The sequence below is a fragment of the Raphanus sativus genome, chromosome 7 (assembly GCF_000801105.2).
Source record: "Raphanus sativus cultivar WK10039 chromosome 7, ASM80110v3, whole genome shotgun sequence".
Lineage (NCBI taxonomy): Eukaryota > Viridiplantae > Streptophyta > Magnoliopsida > Brassicales > Brassicaceae > Raphanus > Raphanus sativus.
Window position 1 is genome coordinate 177,689 of NC_079517.1, and position 14,438 is coordinate 192,126.

Consider the following 14,438-nt stretch of genomic DNA (forward strand, 5'->3'; position numbering starts at 1 on the left):
AAAACAGAGCCAGAGAAACATATAGTTTACTAGAGATACTCTATGTGTCGAATTTATTATAAAGAAAGTTTTACTAAGATAAAAATACATTCAATAATTACAAACAAATAATATATTTTATAAAAGTGAAAAATAATACCCGCGCTTTCGAAGCGCGGGTCAAAATCTAGTAGTTCTTTACGTTTGAAGTTCCTAGTTTTTGTAAGATGATGACTGGCCTGATATTGAGGTTAGGTCGATGTGCGACGGCTGCTGATTTTGGGTACTAATTCTATCTTCCATCTCATTATAGTAAACTGAGGTTTTTTTTGGGCAAAGTAAAGTGAGTTTCATTTTCGATGTTTTGGATCTTGATATACCTTTGAACAAAACTCATCTCCTTAATTTATATAAAAAAAAAATTCCATTTGTTTTTTTTTCTTTTTATCTAAATTTATAACCAGGAAACATGACACACGAGTAATAATAGGGTCATCTTTTAGTGTGAATGCCTAAGACAACTGTGTCTCAGTAACCTCTTGTTGTTGTGACAGAATATTGATGATGTATTCGATCTCATCAGCCACCTCTTTCATCGAAGGCCGGTTCTGTCTCCGCTCGTTAAGGCACGCCGATGCTAAATTCCCGAGCTGTTGCATCGTCTGCAGCTCAATCTTGTTAGCCGTCTTCTTAAGCATCGGATCAATGCATTCGATCAATCTCTCTTCGTCCATCATCTTGTTCATATACATCACCAGGTTCACATCCTCCTCTTGCCTACTGAAATCTATCGCCTTTTTCGACGTAACCATCTCAAGAAGCACAACTCCGAAGCTGTACACATCGCTCTTATCTGTCAGCTGGAAGTTCCTGTAGTACTCCGGATCCACATACCCCAACGTGCCTTGCGCGCCAGTGAAGATATGGCTCTCGTTATTAGCTGTTTCTGCCAAATCCACCAGCCTCGAAAGTCCGAAGTCTGATACTTTGGCGTTTAGCTTGTCGTCGAGCAAGATGTTGCTTGACTTCACATCTCGGTGGTAGATGGGCGGCATTGCTGAGGAATGGAGATAAGCTAAGCCTTCAGCGGTTTGGTATGCGATCTGCAGTCTTCTCCGCCACGACAGGGGTTTCCAGCTGCGGTCTGCATTAATGCCGTGGAGATGTTCGAAGAGAGTACCGTTGGGGATAAACTCGTAGATCAAGAGAGGCAACTCGAGATCGACGCAGCAACCAAGGAGCCTGACTAAGCTTCTGTGGTTGACTTGGCAGAGAATCCGAACTTCGTTTAGGATTTGATCAGTGCCTTTGGTGTTGTTAAGCTTTGCTCGTTTGATGGCTGTTATGGTTCCATCCTCAAGAACTGCTTTAAACACTTCGCCGAAACCACCTGTGCCAATGAGATTGTCTTTGGAGAAGTTGTTGGTTGCTTTTGTGATTTCTCTGCCTGTGAAGATTCTCGATGATTTTCCTGTGGACTTTGCGCTGAGCATCTCTTGTCGCTCCTTCACGATGTTCTTGTGGATCTCCTTTTTAACCCTTTTGTGGCTATGCTTGTTTGCAAGAACCGCTACCGCAATCGCCAGTGTAACCACCACAACCGCAACCGCCCCACCTTCAAGTGAATGGAGTTTATTAGAATTGTGTACAATCAACCCAGTAAATGAGCGTCTGAATTTTTTACCTGCGAAAACAACGGTGCTCTTCTTCTTTTTCTTGCAGCGTTTCCCATGGCGACATTTACCACCTAAAACAGTTATGTCAAAGGAACTAATCAAACAGAGTTCTGTGATCGAATGGTTTAGTTCAACTTTGTTATGCGGTTTACTTACATGTTGAGCTGACCGGATCCCATTCCAAACCCTTTTTGCAGGAGCATCGTTTCAGGCCGAGACTGGTTGGGTCAGGCAAGCACTTTGATTTACTACCCAACAAGAGGCTACAATCTACATCTGTTTTGCAGACCGGTTCCTTAGGCAATGTCCATTGCAACTCTAGCCCCGGGTCCGGCCATTTTTTACCAGGAGGTGGAATCTCTTTGTTTGGATTCAACCCCACAAAGCTTTGGTACGCGAGACATCCTCCACCGTTGATCCTGATCGTGTAAGCGTTTTGAGACCCGTCTGTTCTGAAGGTGCAACAAAAAGGAGCCTTGGAACATGCTGATGCGTTGTTCTTGATGTAGCTGTGGCATAAGCTGGTTCCGGTACAATCTATTGGCGCCTGCAGACCCCAAAATTCTCTTGGTCAGGCCTGAAAACCGGGTTTCACCACATTTGATCTAGTTTCGTTGTAGCTTATAGAGTTGAGCATTGGACATTTTAACCCAACCTAACTATAACTCCATTATCAATTCAAACCGAACCAAATTATGTGACTGCCTCTATAAATAAAAACAGGTTAACTAGTATTCAATTAAAAAACCGGTTCGAACTCAAAGCAGGAGAAAAAAAATACTTAACCTGCAGCATAGCTTCAGGGCAACCAAGCAGCAAGATAGTGTTGCTATTAGTGATGCTGAAAGGCAGATGTGGGTTGAGCTCGAGGCCAGCTTTTGAGACGTCGGCTGAGAGACAAGACCCGGAGCTAGCAAAACCAGGCGGGTGTATAACGATCCGTTGTGTCGCTGGGTCGATAGACGTGATGAGATACGATGATCCATGAAGAGCACCGAAATAGAGCTTTCCCCCAACACAATTTATCTTGTAGGCTTGGTCACCACAGTTAGGACCCGTGCTTAGCGGGTAAGGTACAACCATGGGTCCGCAGTTGGGACACCGTGGTGGTCCGGGCATGGGAGGTTTTGCCTTAGGATGACGAGCACAAGATTGGCCTGCGCATGCTAGCCATACGGTCAATAGAGTTGGAATTAATATTGCGTAGTATGATCCCTTGTTCTCCATTTAGGAAAACGAATTAAGAGTGTGGAAAAATGATGATCAGAATATGTGAATAAAGGTTAAGGTTATGTACTGATGAGAGGTGATTATTATTAATGTTATTATTGTGGTTATACACTTGTTACGTATTCCATAGTTGATAAAAATTAAAACTAAGCAATTCCCGAGTTGTTGTAAAACGAGAAAAATGTGAGGATTGATTTGGGTTTGCTAAACAAATCATGTTTGTATTTTCTTAGGAAGATTGTGGAGATTCAATGTTTGTCATGATCATCCCAACACTTTTATGATTCCTAAGTTTTATATACTATTCGTCGACAACCCTATCTGACTGTGTATGCTTTGTATAACTCAAGCTATAGAAGAAAAAAAAGATGAACAGAATATTCAAGATCCAAAGCTCCGCACATGCAAAGATTTCACGTATTTCACATCTTTTGGAATTTTTAAGTTTACAAACTTTTTAACAGGAGTGTCCGGGTTCATTACGGAGTTATGTATCCAAGTTTGAGATACCGTCCCCACTTCCCACCCCACTGGAAAGCCACTCTGATCAGCAACCCCTTAATTGCCCCTATGATACTATTTTAAACACATGTGATTACATACGTCTCCTTTTATAGTAGTAGCATACTGAAAATCCTTTTTTTAACAAGAAGATATCGAAAATCCTAAAAAAAATAAATAAATAAATATATATATATATTGAAAATCTTTTATGAAATTATCATCGGATAGAAAAAGTATATTCACTTTTGTTTTCTAATTTTAACGAATATATGTTTGGTATCATGGGAGTTGCAATTATAATAACATTACTTGCAAATATAATAATAGTCAATATACAATTACCACACAATCACATGCAAAGCAATAGATCTACGCATCATTCAACATAGTCCGTACGCAGAAACATGGTGATGTCCCTAGCTAGCTATTGCGAGACAACTTTCTTTCGAACAAATCATGACGTTCTGATCCGAATCGCCTGAGAGCCGAAGGTCCAAAACCAGCAGAGGAATCTCCGGGAAGTCGTATGTAATAACCGGCGGTAGAAGGAGAGTCATGGTCGCTGAACAAAACCAGCGATAGGTTTCTTTCTCTTTTATACATAACAAAGGCCTTGTACAAGAATGGAATCAGACCTTCCATTTGTTTTGTCAGTTACAATCAAAACTATTTTTCTTTTATTTTCTTGTGAGATTTCTATGTTTTGGTGATGGGTTTTGTGACCAATGTGAGTGGATTGATATTATATAGATAAGAGAGAAATGTGAAGAGATATATACGATGTAGCGTAATGGTTATTAATTATTACGAAGCCACATCGTGAGGGTGAATAATGTTGTTAGTGCCTTAACGATATGTATCATTGTGGAGAAAGATAAGAAAATTTATATATTAACGAAAACGAAAGAAAAGATGTGAAAGGAAAGTCTCAACTTCCATGAAGCAAACTTTTTGAAGCTTTGAAGTTGGCAAGCAATCTTCAGTGTTACCTACAATCTTAGCTGAAATAATTAGTTTGTTTATTTACTTAATTAATTCTTAGAACCTTTTTTTTTTTTGATCAAATTCTTAATTAATTCTTAGAACCTATACAATTATTTTTTTGAGAAACATACTGTATTATAGTTCTGATTAACAACATAAGTTTTGATTAATTTAGTTCCAGTCCTATATATGTCTCCATGCAGAGTGGACTATAGTTAACGGGCCTGGGCTTCTTATGCTATTTTGACGGTTAAGATTTTTATCCTAGATATCAAGTATGGCCCGTGAGGGCCCAGTTGTGTTATCGTCGTCTTCAACTAATTGATTTGCGAAGACGAGATCGTGGAGTTAGTGGGGTGGGAGATTTGCGAATCAACATTTGTACTAATTAATTTGGGGAGTGAGTATCTCTCTCTTAAGATCTCTGATTGATCAATATATTTTTGGGTTGGATCTTATCTTTATCGGTTAATGAGATTGTTTGCGTAGAGATAATGAGTTCGATCTCTGGGTTGGGGGAAGATGAAGTGAGCTCTTTTTTTGAATCGTCACCACCGCTGAAGAACAAGGAAGGTATACTGGAGAAGCTTAATGGCTTCATCGAGCACAATTCTTCAGGAGGGAGGAGGATCGTATGTGTGACTTCAGGCGGAACTACGGTTCCACTGGAGCAACGCTGCGTTAGATATATCGATAACTTCAGCTCTGGAAACAGAGGTGCTGCTTCCACTGAGTAAGTTTTTTCTTTTTTCTTTTTTTTTTTTTTGGAGCAAATGTTTTATTCTTGGTCTATATTTGTTTTTTTTTTTGATTATGTTGGAAAGGAATTTCGTCAAGGCTGGATATGCTGTAGTATTTCTGTATAGGAGGTACATTGCTTTTGTTTCTGTCTTTCTGGTTTGTCTCTAATTGAACAATTAAGTGATAATGGTGGTGCTTTCTTAGTGGAACTTGCCAGCCGTATTGCCGGTCTCTTCCTGATGATCCATTCCTTGACTGTTTTCAGTTTCCAGATAAGACCAATATTCAAGGTTTTTTTTTCTACTTTCTACTGTATATTATATACATTGATTTATCTTTAATCAATAGTACGGTCTTGGTTCATCCTTTCTTTTGTTTGTTTGTTTTCAGTTCATGCATCACATGTGGAAGCTGTGAAAATGGCTGTTATGGACCAGCAAGCTGTGCGTATTATACCTACCACTTGTTCCCCCCCCCCAAAAAAAGATGATCACTTTATGTTTGTGTGTTTTTAAAAATTGCAGGCAGTAGCTGAATCTCGCTTACTGAAGCTCCCATTCACAACCATATATGAGTATCTTCAGGTACAAAAATCCGACAAAAATTTTGTGGTATAGATTCTTCGACAGAGTTGCAGCTGAAATTGTTTTATGTTACAGATGTTGCGGTTGATTGCAACGGCATTGAAAGACGTCGGTCCATGTTCAATGTTCTATCTTGCTGCTGCTGTCTCTGACTTTTATGTGCCCTGGAATACCATGGTGAGAGTCTCATGCCCTTATGACCATCCCTACGCAACTTTTTGTTTTTGTCTGAAAAACTGCTTTTTGTATGTTTGGTGAAACCAGACAGAGCACAAAATAGAGTCAGGATCTGGTCCTTTGGACATAAGACTAGCTCAAGTCCCTAAAATGCTTTCAATCTTGAGAACAACTTGGGCTCCAAAGGCTTTCTGCATATCATTCAAGGTCCAATCTCTCTATTCTCTTTGTATACTTCTCTTATAATTTGATAAAAAACTTATTATTCAAGTTTGGATTCAGCTTGAGACAGACTCAAAGATTCTGATAGAGAAGGCTACAAAGGCTCTAGGAAAGTATAAAGTGCACGCTGTTGTAGCCAATGAGCTGTCAACACGTAAGGAAGAAGTTGTGGTTGTTTCAAGCAGCGGTAATGTTGTGGTTAGGCGTGATAGCGATAAGCCTGAATCTATCGTAGAAGACAATCTTATTCGCCTCATTGTAGATCGGCACTCAACATACATCAAAGAATCTCACACTTGATTTCTTAAATGCTTCCAAGTCAAAAACATGTATGAATATTTCATCCACTCAACAAAAACAATCTATATAGGTTCCTCCTCTCTCTCTCTCTCTCTCTATTTGTGTACGCTATGTGAACAAATGATGATTGGGGTTTTGACCATTGATCAGTAATTTCAGATTTTTGAGAGTTTTCTTGAATATTGAATAGTTTGGTTGTATGAAAAAAAATCACCATCTATTTAGTTTTATTATAATTAAGATCCAACTATTTAGTTTTGTAACAACATACATGAGATTTTAAAGTTTTTGAATACACAAAAATTATTTTCATCCCATTAAAGTCCAATGTTCAACATATATTTTCAAGCCATGAAAAGGTTTAACAATCTCGACTGTGACAAAAGTAATTATTAATTACCGAATCAACTTCGTTGACAGAGAAGAATGCATAAGCAACACGAAATCAAGTATTTAAATACATATGATAAAGATGTTTGCTACAGAAAAATAATCACATATGATAATATTACACTTTTTTTTTGAATGATCACACTTTACAAGTGCACACAATATTGACAAACCCACTAAACAAATTATAAATACATGATCAATCCACCGTAAATTATTAACATCTTTGTTAAATTCCATCGTTATAATTCCAACATATTTACAGTTTAACCATGATTACGACCAAAAAGTAGTTTTACTTGCAAGTATAATAATTTACGGTGAGCTACATGTAACATATATTAACACATAGTAGTTATATCTTTTGTGTAAATAGTATATCAAGAAACACTCCTTACGTACGTTTCGTGATGTTGTTAGTGGGCGAGCGAGATGGTGAAGAAGGCGTAGTTTTAAGCAATCCAAGACGGTCCGTCCCAAATCGCCTGAGGTCTGACGTTCGAAATCTACCGGAGGAGTCGCCAGGAAGTCTCATGTAGTAACCGGAAGTAGAAGAAGAATGATGATCGCTGAGCAAAGCTGACGAAAAGCTTCCTTCTCTTCTATACATGACCATGGCTTTGTACAAGAATGGAATCAAGCCTTCCATTTTCTTTATCTTTTAAACTCTTCAAGTACTTTTCTTTTCTTTTCGATGGGGATTCTCTGATGGTTTTGTCTTTGCGATCAATGCGATGTCTTTGGTGTATAATATAAGAAGAGCGGAGAGGGTAATGATAGTGACGTGGCGGGATACATGTGGTGCCACGTATGCTTAAGCGTCACGGTAAATAATGGGTTTAAGGATATGCATTGCAGAAGTAACTAAAACAAATATATTTTGTGGGCCTAAGAATGTGAAAGGAAAGTCCCAACTTACACACAAGAAATCTTCAGCTTGAAATAGAATATAAAGAAACAAATTAATTTTATAAGAAATATACTCATTCTGCTGAAAAAGATATTCAATTTTTACTCGATAAGCCAATAAGAATTTTTAAAGTAGAATAGAAAAGTCTAAGAACAAGTAATTGTTAGCTTAAGTATATTTAAATAGCTGATTTAAAATTAATTTTGTATCAAATTACCAACCCACTAGCCTCACAATATTGAATGAAGTCATAGTTTGCATCATGGTTGGACAAAATGTTTGATCCCATTGACATTTTAATGCAAGGTTTGTAGTCACAACTCAATCTGTGGTGATGGTTGCATGTGGCATAGTGTGTGAGCCGTCTAGTTGGCTCACTAAATCATATTCATCTAGCAAGGCATGAGTTCGGCGATTCTACGAGAGATAGTTGGTTGCTGTAAGCGTCACAGCATTCATCATGTTCACGTTGAGAAGAAAAGACAATGGTGAGTGTGGTGGAGATTTACATGGCTGATCAGGGACGGATCCTCTAAGAAAGGATTGGTCAAGTGACACCACAAATATTTAATAAAAAGTTTTTATCTGTGCTTACATTTCATATAAATTTAGTAGTCAGATGGTAATATCTTTTTAATGAATCTCCAAAAAACCGAGTTAGATTCTCTTTTGACCTCTTTTTGACATTAATTTTTTACTTAAACAGATATTGATCCCACATAAAGTTAGTACTGGGTCCGTCACTGTGGTCGATAATGCAGGAAGAAGAAAAAGAAGAAGTACTGAGGAGATAAAAGAGGGTGGCGGCCATATAATTCTTTTTTAGGCTGTTAGGATTACAACTCTGATACTATATTAGGCAATGATGTATATCCCATAATATAAAGAGATGTACAAAATATACAGAGATTATAGTAGGGTTTAAGACTATCGATAATTAGAACATGGTATTTAATCTAATGTATCCTTAGAAAACTAAGTTTGACCCACAAAAAAAGGTAATAAAGCAAGTGGAGTGGCAACGCGAAACATGAGCCATCTAAAAATAACATGTGGTTACTCTCGTGTGACTAGATTTTTGCTTGCTTTTATATGGGATCATAAGTTACAATATACGACACCACAATGAAGATGTCTCAAAAAAACAAAATGATGTACCTCATTGTGTTGGCTTTTCTTTTCAATGGTTGCACATCCAACAAAGTGGCAGATTCTTTGATTCAAAAATCATGCAAAAAAGGTGCAAAGTTTCCAGGTGGGGACTTGATTCCAGATTTCGAAAAAGTTTGCATTGCATCTCTCAGAGAGAATCCGAAGAGTCAGAAAGTGAGAAATCTCGGTGATTTGACCATAGTAGGAGCAAATAACGCCATATCAAACTTAACGAACGTGAAAAGAATGGTGGAGAAGATTATAAAAGAGAGAAAATATAAGAATAGTCTTACTAAAAAGTTGTTGGAAGAATGTCTTAAGCTTTACTCAAATAGCTATAAAGCGTTAACTTCAGGTTTGAATTACGCCAAAATGCAGAAATTCGAAAAGGCTGAAGATGAGTTTATTAATGCAACGGATGGACCGCCATTTTGCGGTTTGAAATTCAACGGCGACAATCAACAAATATCTCCTGTGAAAGAAGAGAATATTTTTCTTATTACGATGTTCCAAATTCCTGATTTTCTTGCTACGGATGCCAAATACGAACAACAAGGAAGAAATAAATAGTGAAGTCTCTCATTAGAAAAAATTTGGTTTGTGGAGAGGCTTAACCAGACTAGCGTCCAATTATATAAAAGGGCGTAAAGTGAGTTCTACTGAACAATATTTATGAAATATATAGTTAGTTCTAATAACTTTGTTCTGTGTGTTAATTTCTTTTTGTTTAGATCATATAGTCAAATGATGTTTGCGAGTTACAAGAGTATTTCCAGTTTCATTTGATTTTCCACTTTAAAATAGAGTTTGCAGTAAAAATACTCTAATGGTATTCTATTTTCATTTGATAATAGTGTAAAAATGGGTATACTCTATAAATAGAGTAATCTTTTTATTTTTTATTCATCATTTTATTTTTATTTTAAAATAGGTACCATTGGAATAAAAACAACTTTTTAATTATAGAATTACTCTATTTTAAAGAAAAAAATTCAGAACATATTATGAGATCGATAAAAAATTACAAACAAATGAAGAATAATTCAATTCTCCATACTATAAGGAGAAACCGAAACAAGCGAAGACACGGAGAAAGCCAATGTTACTGCAAGCTATGGAGAAAACAATTGACGAAAGCATAAAAGAATAAGCTGAGTCTTTTAAATGTTATGAAAGGAAAACTCCGTGGCATTTTGTTATATTAGTTTAGAAGTAGAGTCAGGACCAGCTTATGCACGAGGATAAGCAGTGCAACTGCCACAGGGCCCAAAGCTAAAAGGGACCACAATTCATAATTTTTTTTTACAAATGGTTAATCAGAGAATAAAACATATTTTAAAGTGGAATCAACTTTTATGAGTTTCACATGCATGTTGAATTTCCAAGAAATTATTTTTAACACTAAAATGCCTTTAAATGTTGTATCATTCAACCCAAAAAAAACCTTTAGAATGCTGATTCTTTATAGAAGTGTATACTTTTGGGCCGTTGCATTATGAAAAAACCCAATATTTAGAATATGAGCTCGTATTTTGGGCTCAAAGAATCCAAGGCACTTCGATTGAACCCGGTCTACTTCGGTTTAATATTCCCGTTTTTCCAGTGTTATTAAACCCGGACAGAACCGGCGGTCGGACCAGATTCAACCACGAACCGGACACAAATACGGGTTGGGTTAATGTCAAAACCCAACTATAATTGAACCGGTTAAAAACCCATATTAAACCGTTAAAAGCCTGTGAACCGGCGACCCAACAAACCGGATAAACCCTAGTTCTTGTATAAACCAAAAATTTATTAATAAAATAATTAAAATTTCCTTTTTAAAATAAAAATAGAATTCAGATTAATAAGGTAAAGCTGTCTCATATTTTTCTCTTGAGTCTTTGACATCTATGCAAGACTGCAACTCACAAAGTATCTACTTCTCAAGGTATTGTTTTTGTTTCGAAGATATTAAGAATTGAAAACTTAGCTTTGAAGAACTTAATCATGGTATAATTTTTAATTTTATTTCATAGTATAAATTTTTAACTAATTTGTCTATAATTTTTGTAAAGATGATGAAGATTTGGAGTGACAAAAACCCGGAGAATAAAATTTAAATATGTTTTTTCTATTGATTTGAGATTTGGACTATTACATTGTTCTATTATTTTTATTACATTTTTAGTTTGTTACATTTTTAGTTTGTTACTTTTTAAAAGTTTCTAAACATTATGATTATTGAAATATTTTATTTGATATGATCTTTATTTTTGTAAGAATATACATATTCAAAATATCATTAAATTTAGTTTAGTCTAATCAAACCCGGATCGAACCGGATCAAACCCGGTCGAACCATATTGACCCATGACCCAAAAAAAAATCCTATTCGCTTGCCGGTCCGGTTTTAACAACACTGCCTTTTTCACAAAAGGAATACGAGAAAAGTAAACACGAATAGTCTAGTCTTTGTGGAAAATCAAAGAACCGTCAAGGAAGACCAGCACAAAGTCTCCTTATCGCCTTCTCCATAGTTGATCTCCCATTTTCATTACCGAACTTCTTTGCCCATCCTTGTAAGGAACCATTCTCCATAAAAGCTCACATTTTTTCCTAAGGTTGAGCCATTCGTCTCGTTTCTATAATCGGCGGTGGTGAAAGTGATGTCTCCCAACGATTCAAAAAACAGCGGTGGTTTTTTTAACTCTCTTGCTTCTTCCATCACCAACTTCGGGTCGGTCATGACGAAATCAGTTAACAGGTAATAAGCATAAGGATTGTGTGTGTGTGTGTGTGTGTGTTTTATGGAGAAAGCAGTGTTGTGTAGATGAGATATGTTTGCTTGTTTCTTTTCTCAGTTTGATGGGCTATGAAGGGATAGAAGTCATCAATCCAGATGGAAGTACAGAAGATGCAGAGGAGGAAGCAGGAAGAGGAAGATGGAAGCAAGAGGTATATACAGCTATTTATTTATCATCTTACTGAAAAAAGAAGATGTTACCAGAATGGTAATAATAATTATTAACTTTGAAAAGATCAACGTCCCTCTCTGAGTTTCAATTTTGGGCACAATTCTCTCAGGAACGTGATGGATACTGGAAGATGATGCAAAAGTACATAGGATCTGATATTACATCTATGGTGACTCTTCCTGTGATCATTTTTGAACCCATGACCACGCTACAAAAAATGGCAGAGGTTTTGTAAATGTTCTTAGATTACGTTTACATGAAAAAGAAAAAAAGATTTACATGAAAGCTCTTTTTGAGCTGAATTAGGGTTATGTATATTTATTTTACCCATTTTGTTGTAACCTCATTAGTTGATGGAATACTCGCATCTGCTGGATATGGCTGACAAAACCCAAGACCCTTACATGCGCATGGTATATGCATGTAAGCAAGCACATGCGCATTCTCCTTTTCCTTCCCTGTGTGTGTTTAAACTATGTGTACCTCTAGTTCTTGTGTGGCTAATTTCAATAAATAAAATGTCGCAACAGCAACATGGGCTATATCTGTGTATTATGCTTACCAACGTACATGGAAACCATTCAATCCAATCCTCGGTGAAACTTACGAGATGACTAACCATAATGGGATTAATTTTATAGCTGAACAGGTGAGTCGTTTCTTTACAACTCTTAAATAATATATATATATTAATGGCGTTGTTGTTTCCTCAGGTCAGCCATCATCCACCAATGAGTGCTGCTCACGCAGAGAACGAGCATTTCTCTTACGACTGCACCTCAAAACTGAAATCGAAATTACTAGGCAATTCAATCGACTTCTACCCAGTAGGAAGGTTGGTGACTTCTGCTACTCTAATGTAACTTAAATGTTTAGATTTTCTAATGTATCCATGTGTGCGTATAGGACAAGAGTGACACTTAAAAGAGATGGTGTGGTTCTTGATCTTGTACCTCCTCCGACTAAGGCTCATAACCTTATCTTTGGACGAACATGGGTCGATTCTTCAGGAGAGATGATCATGACCAACCTTACCACTGGCGACAAAGCGGTGCTTTACTTTCAACCATGTGGCTGGTTTGGGTAAATCTTCTTTCTTCATCACACTTGTTTAATTTGGCCTAATACTGGAGCTGAAATTTTGACCTAATGGACAGATCTGGCCGTTATGAGGTGGATGGATACGTGTATAACTCAGCTGAAGAGCCCAAGATACTAGTGACCGGTAAATGGAACGAGTCCTTGAGTTATCAGGCTTGTGACATTGAAGGCGAACCGCTTACATGCACCAAACTAGAAGAGGTTTTGTCAATATCTCTATTCTTAGCAGACAAAAAAAAGAAAGAGATATTTTGTTACGAGTCTTAAGACTATGTTACATTACCACAGGTATGGAAGGTCGCTGAAGCTCCAAAGAAGGATAAATACCAATACACACACTTTGCTCACAAGGTCAATAGCTTCGACACTGCCCCTAGTAAGCTATTGTCATCTGATTCACGTCTACGTCCTGATAGATACGCCCTCGACACTGGCGATATGACCAAAGCTGGTTATGAAAAGAGCAGGTAAACAATAAGCTTTTTGGTCATGATCATCCCATTAGTAATGTTAAAGACTAATAGGAATCCTGTTTTTTTTTTTTTTTCTCAGACTAGAGGAGAGACAAAGAGCTGAGAAGAGATCCCGAGAACAGACAGGTCAACCATTTGTTCCGAAATGGTTTGATGAAACAGATGAAGTCACTCCCACACCATGGGGAGATCTCGAAGTGTACCAATTCAATGGTAAGTACTTGGTGCACCGCGCTGCAGCGAATAACTCCGAGATTAACACTGATATGAAGTCGACCCAGTTCAACCCTTGGCAGTTCCAAGACACCTCTCCTTAAGCTTGTCACAACAACAACAAAAAAACTGCAATCACATTCGATATCTCTTGATACAGTATTAGCTAGTCTCCATTCCTATTGTATATTTCCATTAAAAATAATTATATATACTTATCGTATAAGCGCTATCTAGTTGTACAAAAGGTTTCTACAAACGACAATATGGACTTAAGTGGAGACAACGTGTATACGTAGAAAAGGCAAAATGAGAAGTTTCTTGGTTCATAAGCAACTAATCCAAAGCAAAGAATGATATTTTTCTTGTCGCTCCGCTAACGTTTTCAATTACCAAATAATGAAAGAACAACATATCAAATAATAATATCTTAGTTTGTAACAGAAAAAATGAGGAAGTTGGTGCGCAAAAAATAAATATAAACAAATTTACAATAGTAATGTATTTGCTGTCATTGGTAGAGGTAATTACGCAAAGGTCGTGGACTCACGAGGTTGGTTAAGAATTTATGGTTAAGAAACACTGTACCCATATATATATTTGTCTTCTCTGGAACATTTACTTTTTTACACGTTTTTGTAACATGAACTCTCTATGAAAGATAATCAGTTCACCAATTGGGTAGAAAGCATTTACCGCGTTTCATGTGGAACGACCTCTTCTTATTATACCCTTTGCAACTATCTCCACTCAATAAATAAATAAAATGCTATCTTTTTCCAGCTTAAAGTAAAAAATGTATACATATATTTAATTTCTTCTCTAGTGTGAAACATGTAAGA

At 36.9% G+C, this 14,438-nt stretch overlaps 4 protein-coding genes across 5 annotated transcripts; 2 read left to right on the top strand and 2 right to left on the bottom strand.

Moving 5' to 3' along the window:
- Nucleotides 1-476: 476 nt before the first annotated feature.
- On the bottom strand, nucleotides 477-3,059 carry LOC108834748 (wall-associated receptor kinase-like 20). Its single transcript, XM_056990814.1, has 4 exons — nucleotides 2,442-3,059; nucleotides 1,812-2,202; nucleotides 1,664-1,726; nucleotides 477-1,594 (listed from the first exon to the last, which is right to left on the bottom strand). The coding sequence occupies exons 1-4, from the start codon at nucleotides 2,880-2,882 to the stop codon at nucleotides 492-494; spliced, it is 1,998 nt and encodes a 665-aa protein (XP_056846794.1). The 5' UTR covers nucleotides 2,883-3,059; the 3' UTR covers nucleotides 477-491.
- A 1,596-nt stretch (nucleotides 3,060-4,655) lies between these two features.
- On the top strand, nucleotides 4,656-6,577 carry LOC108834747 (phosphopantothenate--cysteine ligase 2). 2 transcript variants are annotated; one of them, XM_056990813.1, is made up of 9 exons: nucleotides 4,656-4,773; nucleotides 4,863-5,106; nucleotides 5,198-5,242; nucleotides 5,319-5,404; nucleotides 5,505-5,557; nucleotides 5,639-5,698; nucleotides 5,774-5,875; nucleotides 5,963-6,082; nucleotides 6,158-6,577. In XM_056990813.1, the coding sequence occupies exons 2-9, from the start codon at nucleotides 4,868-4,870 to the stop codon at nucleotides 6,395-6,397; spliced, it is 945 nt and encodes a 314-aa protein (XP_056846793.1). In that variant the 5' UTR covers nucleotides 4,656-4,773; nucleotides 4,863-4,867; the 3' UTR covers nucleotides 6,398-6,577. The 2 variants fall into 2 exon arrangements, with proteins under 2 accessions (XP_056846793.1, XP_056846792.1); XM_056990812.1 differs by having other exon boundaries at nucleotides 4,714-5,106.
- A 210-nt stretch (nucleotides 6,578-6,787) lies between these two features.
- On the bottom strand, nucleotides 6,788-7,520 carry LOC108816376 (uncharacterized). Its single transcript, XM_018588952.2, has one exon. The coding sequence runs from the start codon at nucleotides 7,434-7,436 to the stop codon at nucleotides 7,182-7,184; it is 255 nt and encodes an 84-aa protein (XP_018444454.2). The 5' UTR covers nucleotides 7,437-7,520; the 3' UTR covers nucleotides 6,788-7,181.
- A 3,799-nt stretch (nucleotides 7,521-11,319) lies between these two features.
- On the top strand, nucleotides 11,320-13,882 carry LOC108817128 (oxysterol-binding protein-related protein 3A). The gene is made up of 10 exons (XM_018589736.2): nucleotides 11,320-11,598; nucleotides 11,696-11,789; nucleotides 11,919-12,035; nucleotides 12,160-12,232; nucleotides 12,340-12,458; nucleotides 12,523-12,644; nucleotides 12,716-12,892; nucleotides 12,967-13,111; nucleotides 13,199-13,377; nucleotides 13,463-13,882. The coding sequence occupies exons 1-10, from the start codon at nucleotides 11,501-11,503 to the stop codon at nucleotides 13,698-13,700; spliced, it is 1,362 nt and encodes a 453-aa protein (XP_018445238.1). The 5' UTR covers nucleotides 11,320-11,500; the 3' UTR covers nucleotides 13,701-13,882.
- The last annotated feature ends 556 nt before the right edge of the window (nucleotides 13,883-14,438 follow it).

Coding starts and splice junctions, on each gene's coding strand:
- LOC108834747 (XM_056990813.1), top strand. CDS start 4,868: ATGAGTTCGATCTCTGGGTTGGGGGAAGATGAAGTGAGCTCTTTTTTT. Junction 5,699..5,773: donor CCATATATGAGTATCTTCAG/GTACAAAAATCC, acceptor TTTATGTTACAG/ATGTTGCGGTTGATTGCAAC. Junction 5,876..5,962: donor ATGTGCCCTGGAATACCATG/GTGAGAGTCTCA, acceptor TGGTGAAACCAG/ACAGAGCACAAAATAGAGTC.
- LOC108816376 (XM_018588952.2), bottom strand. CDS start 7,436: ATGGAAGGCTTGATTCCATTCTTGTACAAAGCCATGGTCATGTATAGA.
- LOC108834748 (XM_056990814.1), bottom strand. CDS start 2,882: ATGGAGAACAAGGGATCATACTACGCAATATTAATTCCAACTCTATTG. Junction 1,727..1,811: donor GGATCCGGTCAGCTCAACAT/GTAAGTAAACCG, acceptor TAACTGTTTTAG/GTGGTAAATGTCGCCATGGG. Junction 1,595..1,663: donor GAGCACCGTTGTTTTCGCAG/GTAAAAAATTCA, acceptor ATTCACTTGAAG/GTGGGGCGGTTGCGGTTGTG.
- LOC108817128 (XM_018589736.2), top strand. CDS start 11,501: ATGTCTCCCAACGATTCAAAAAACAGCGGTGGTTTTTTTAACTCTCTT. Junction 12,036..12,159: donor CGCTACAAAAAATGGCAGAG/GTTTTGTAAATG, acceptor TAACCTCATTAG/TTGATGGAATACTCGCATCT. Junction 13,378..13,462: donor GCTGGTTATGAAAAGAGCAG/GTAAACAATAAG, acceptor TTTTTTTCTCAG/ACTAGAGGAGAGACAAAGAG.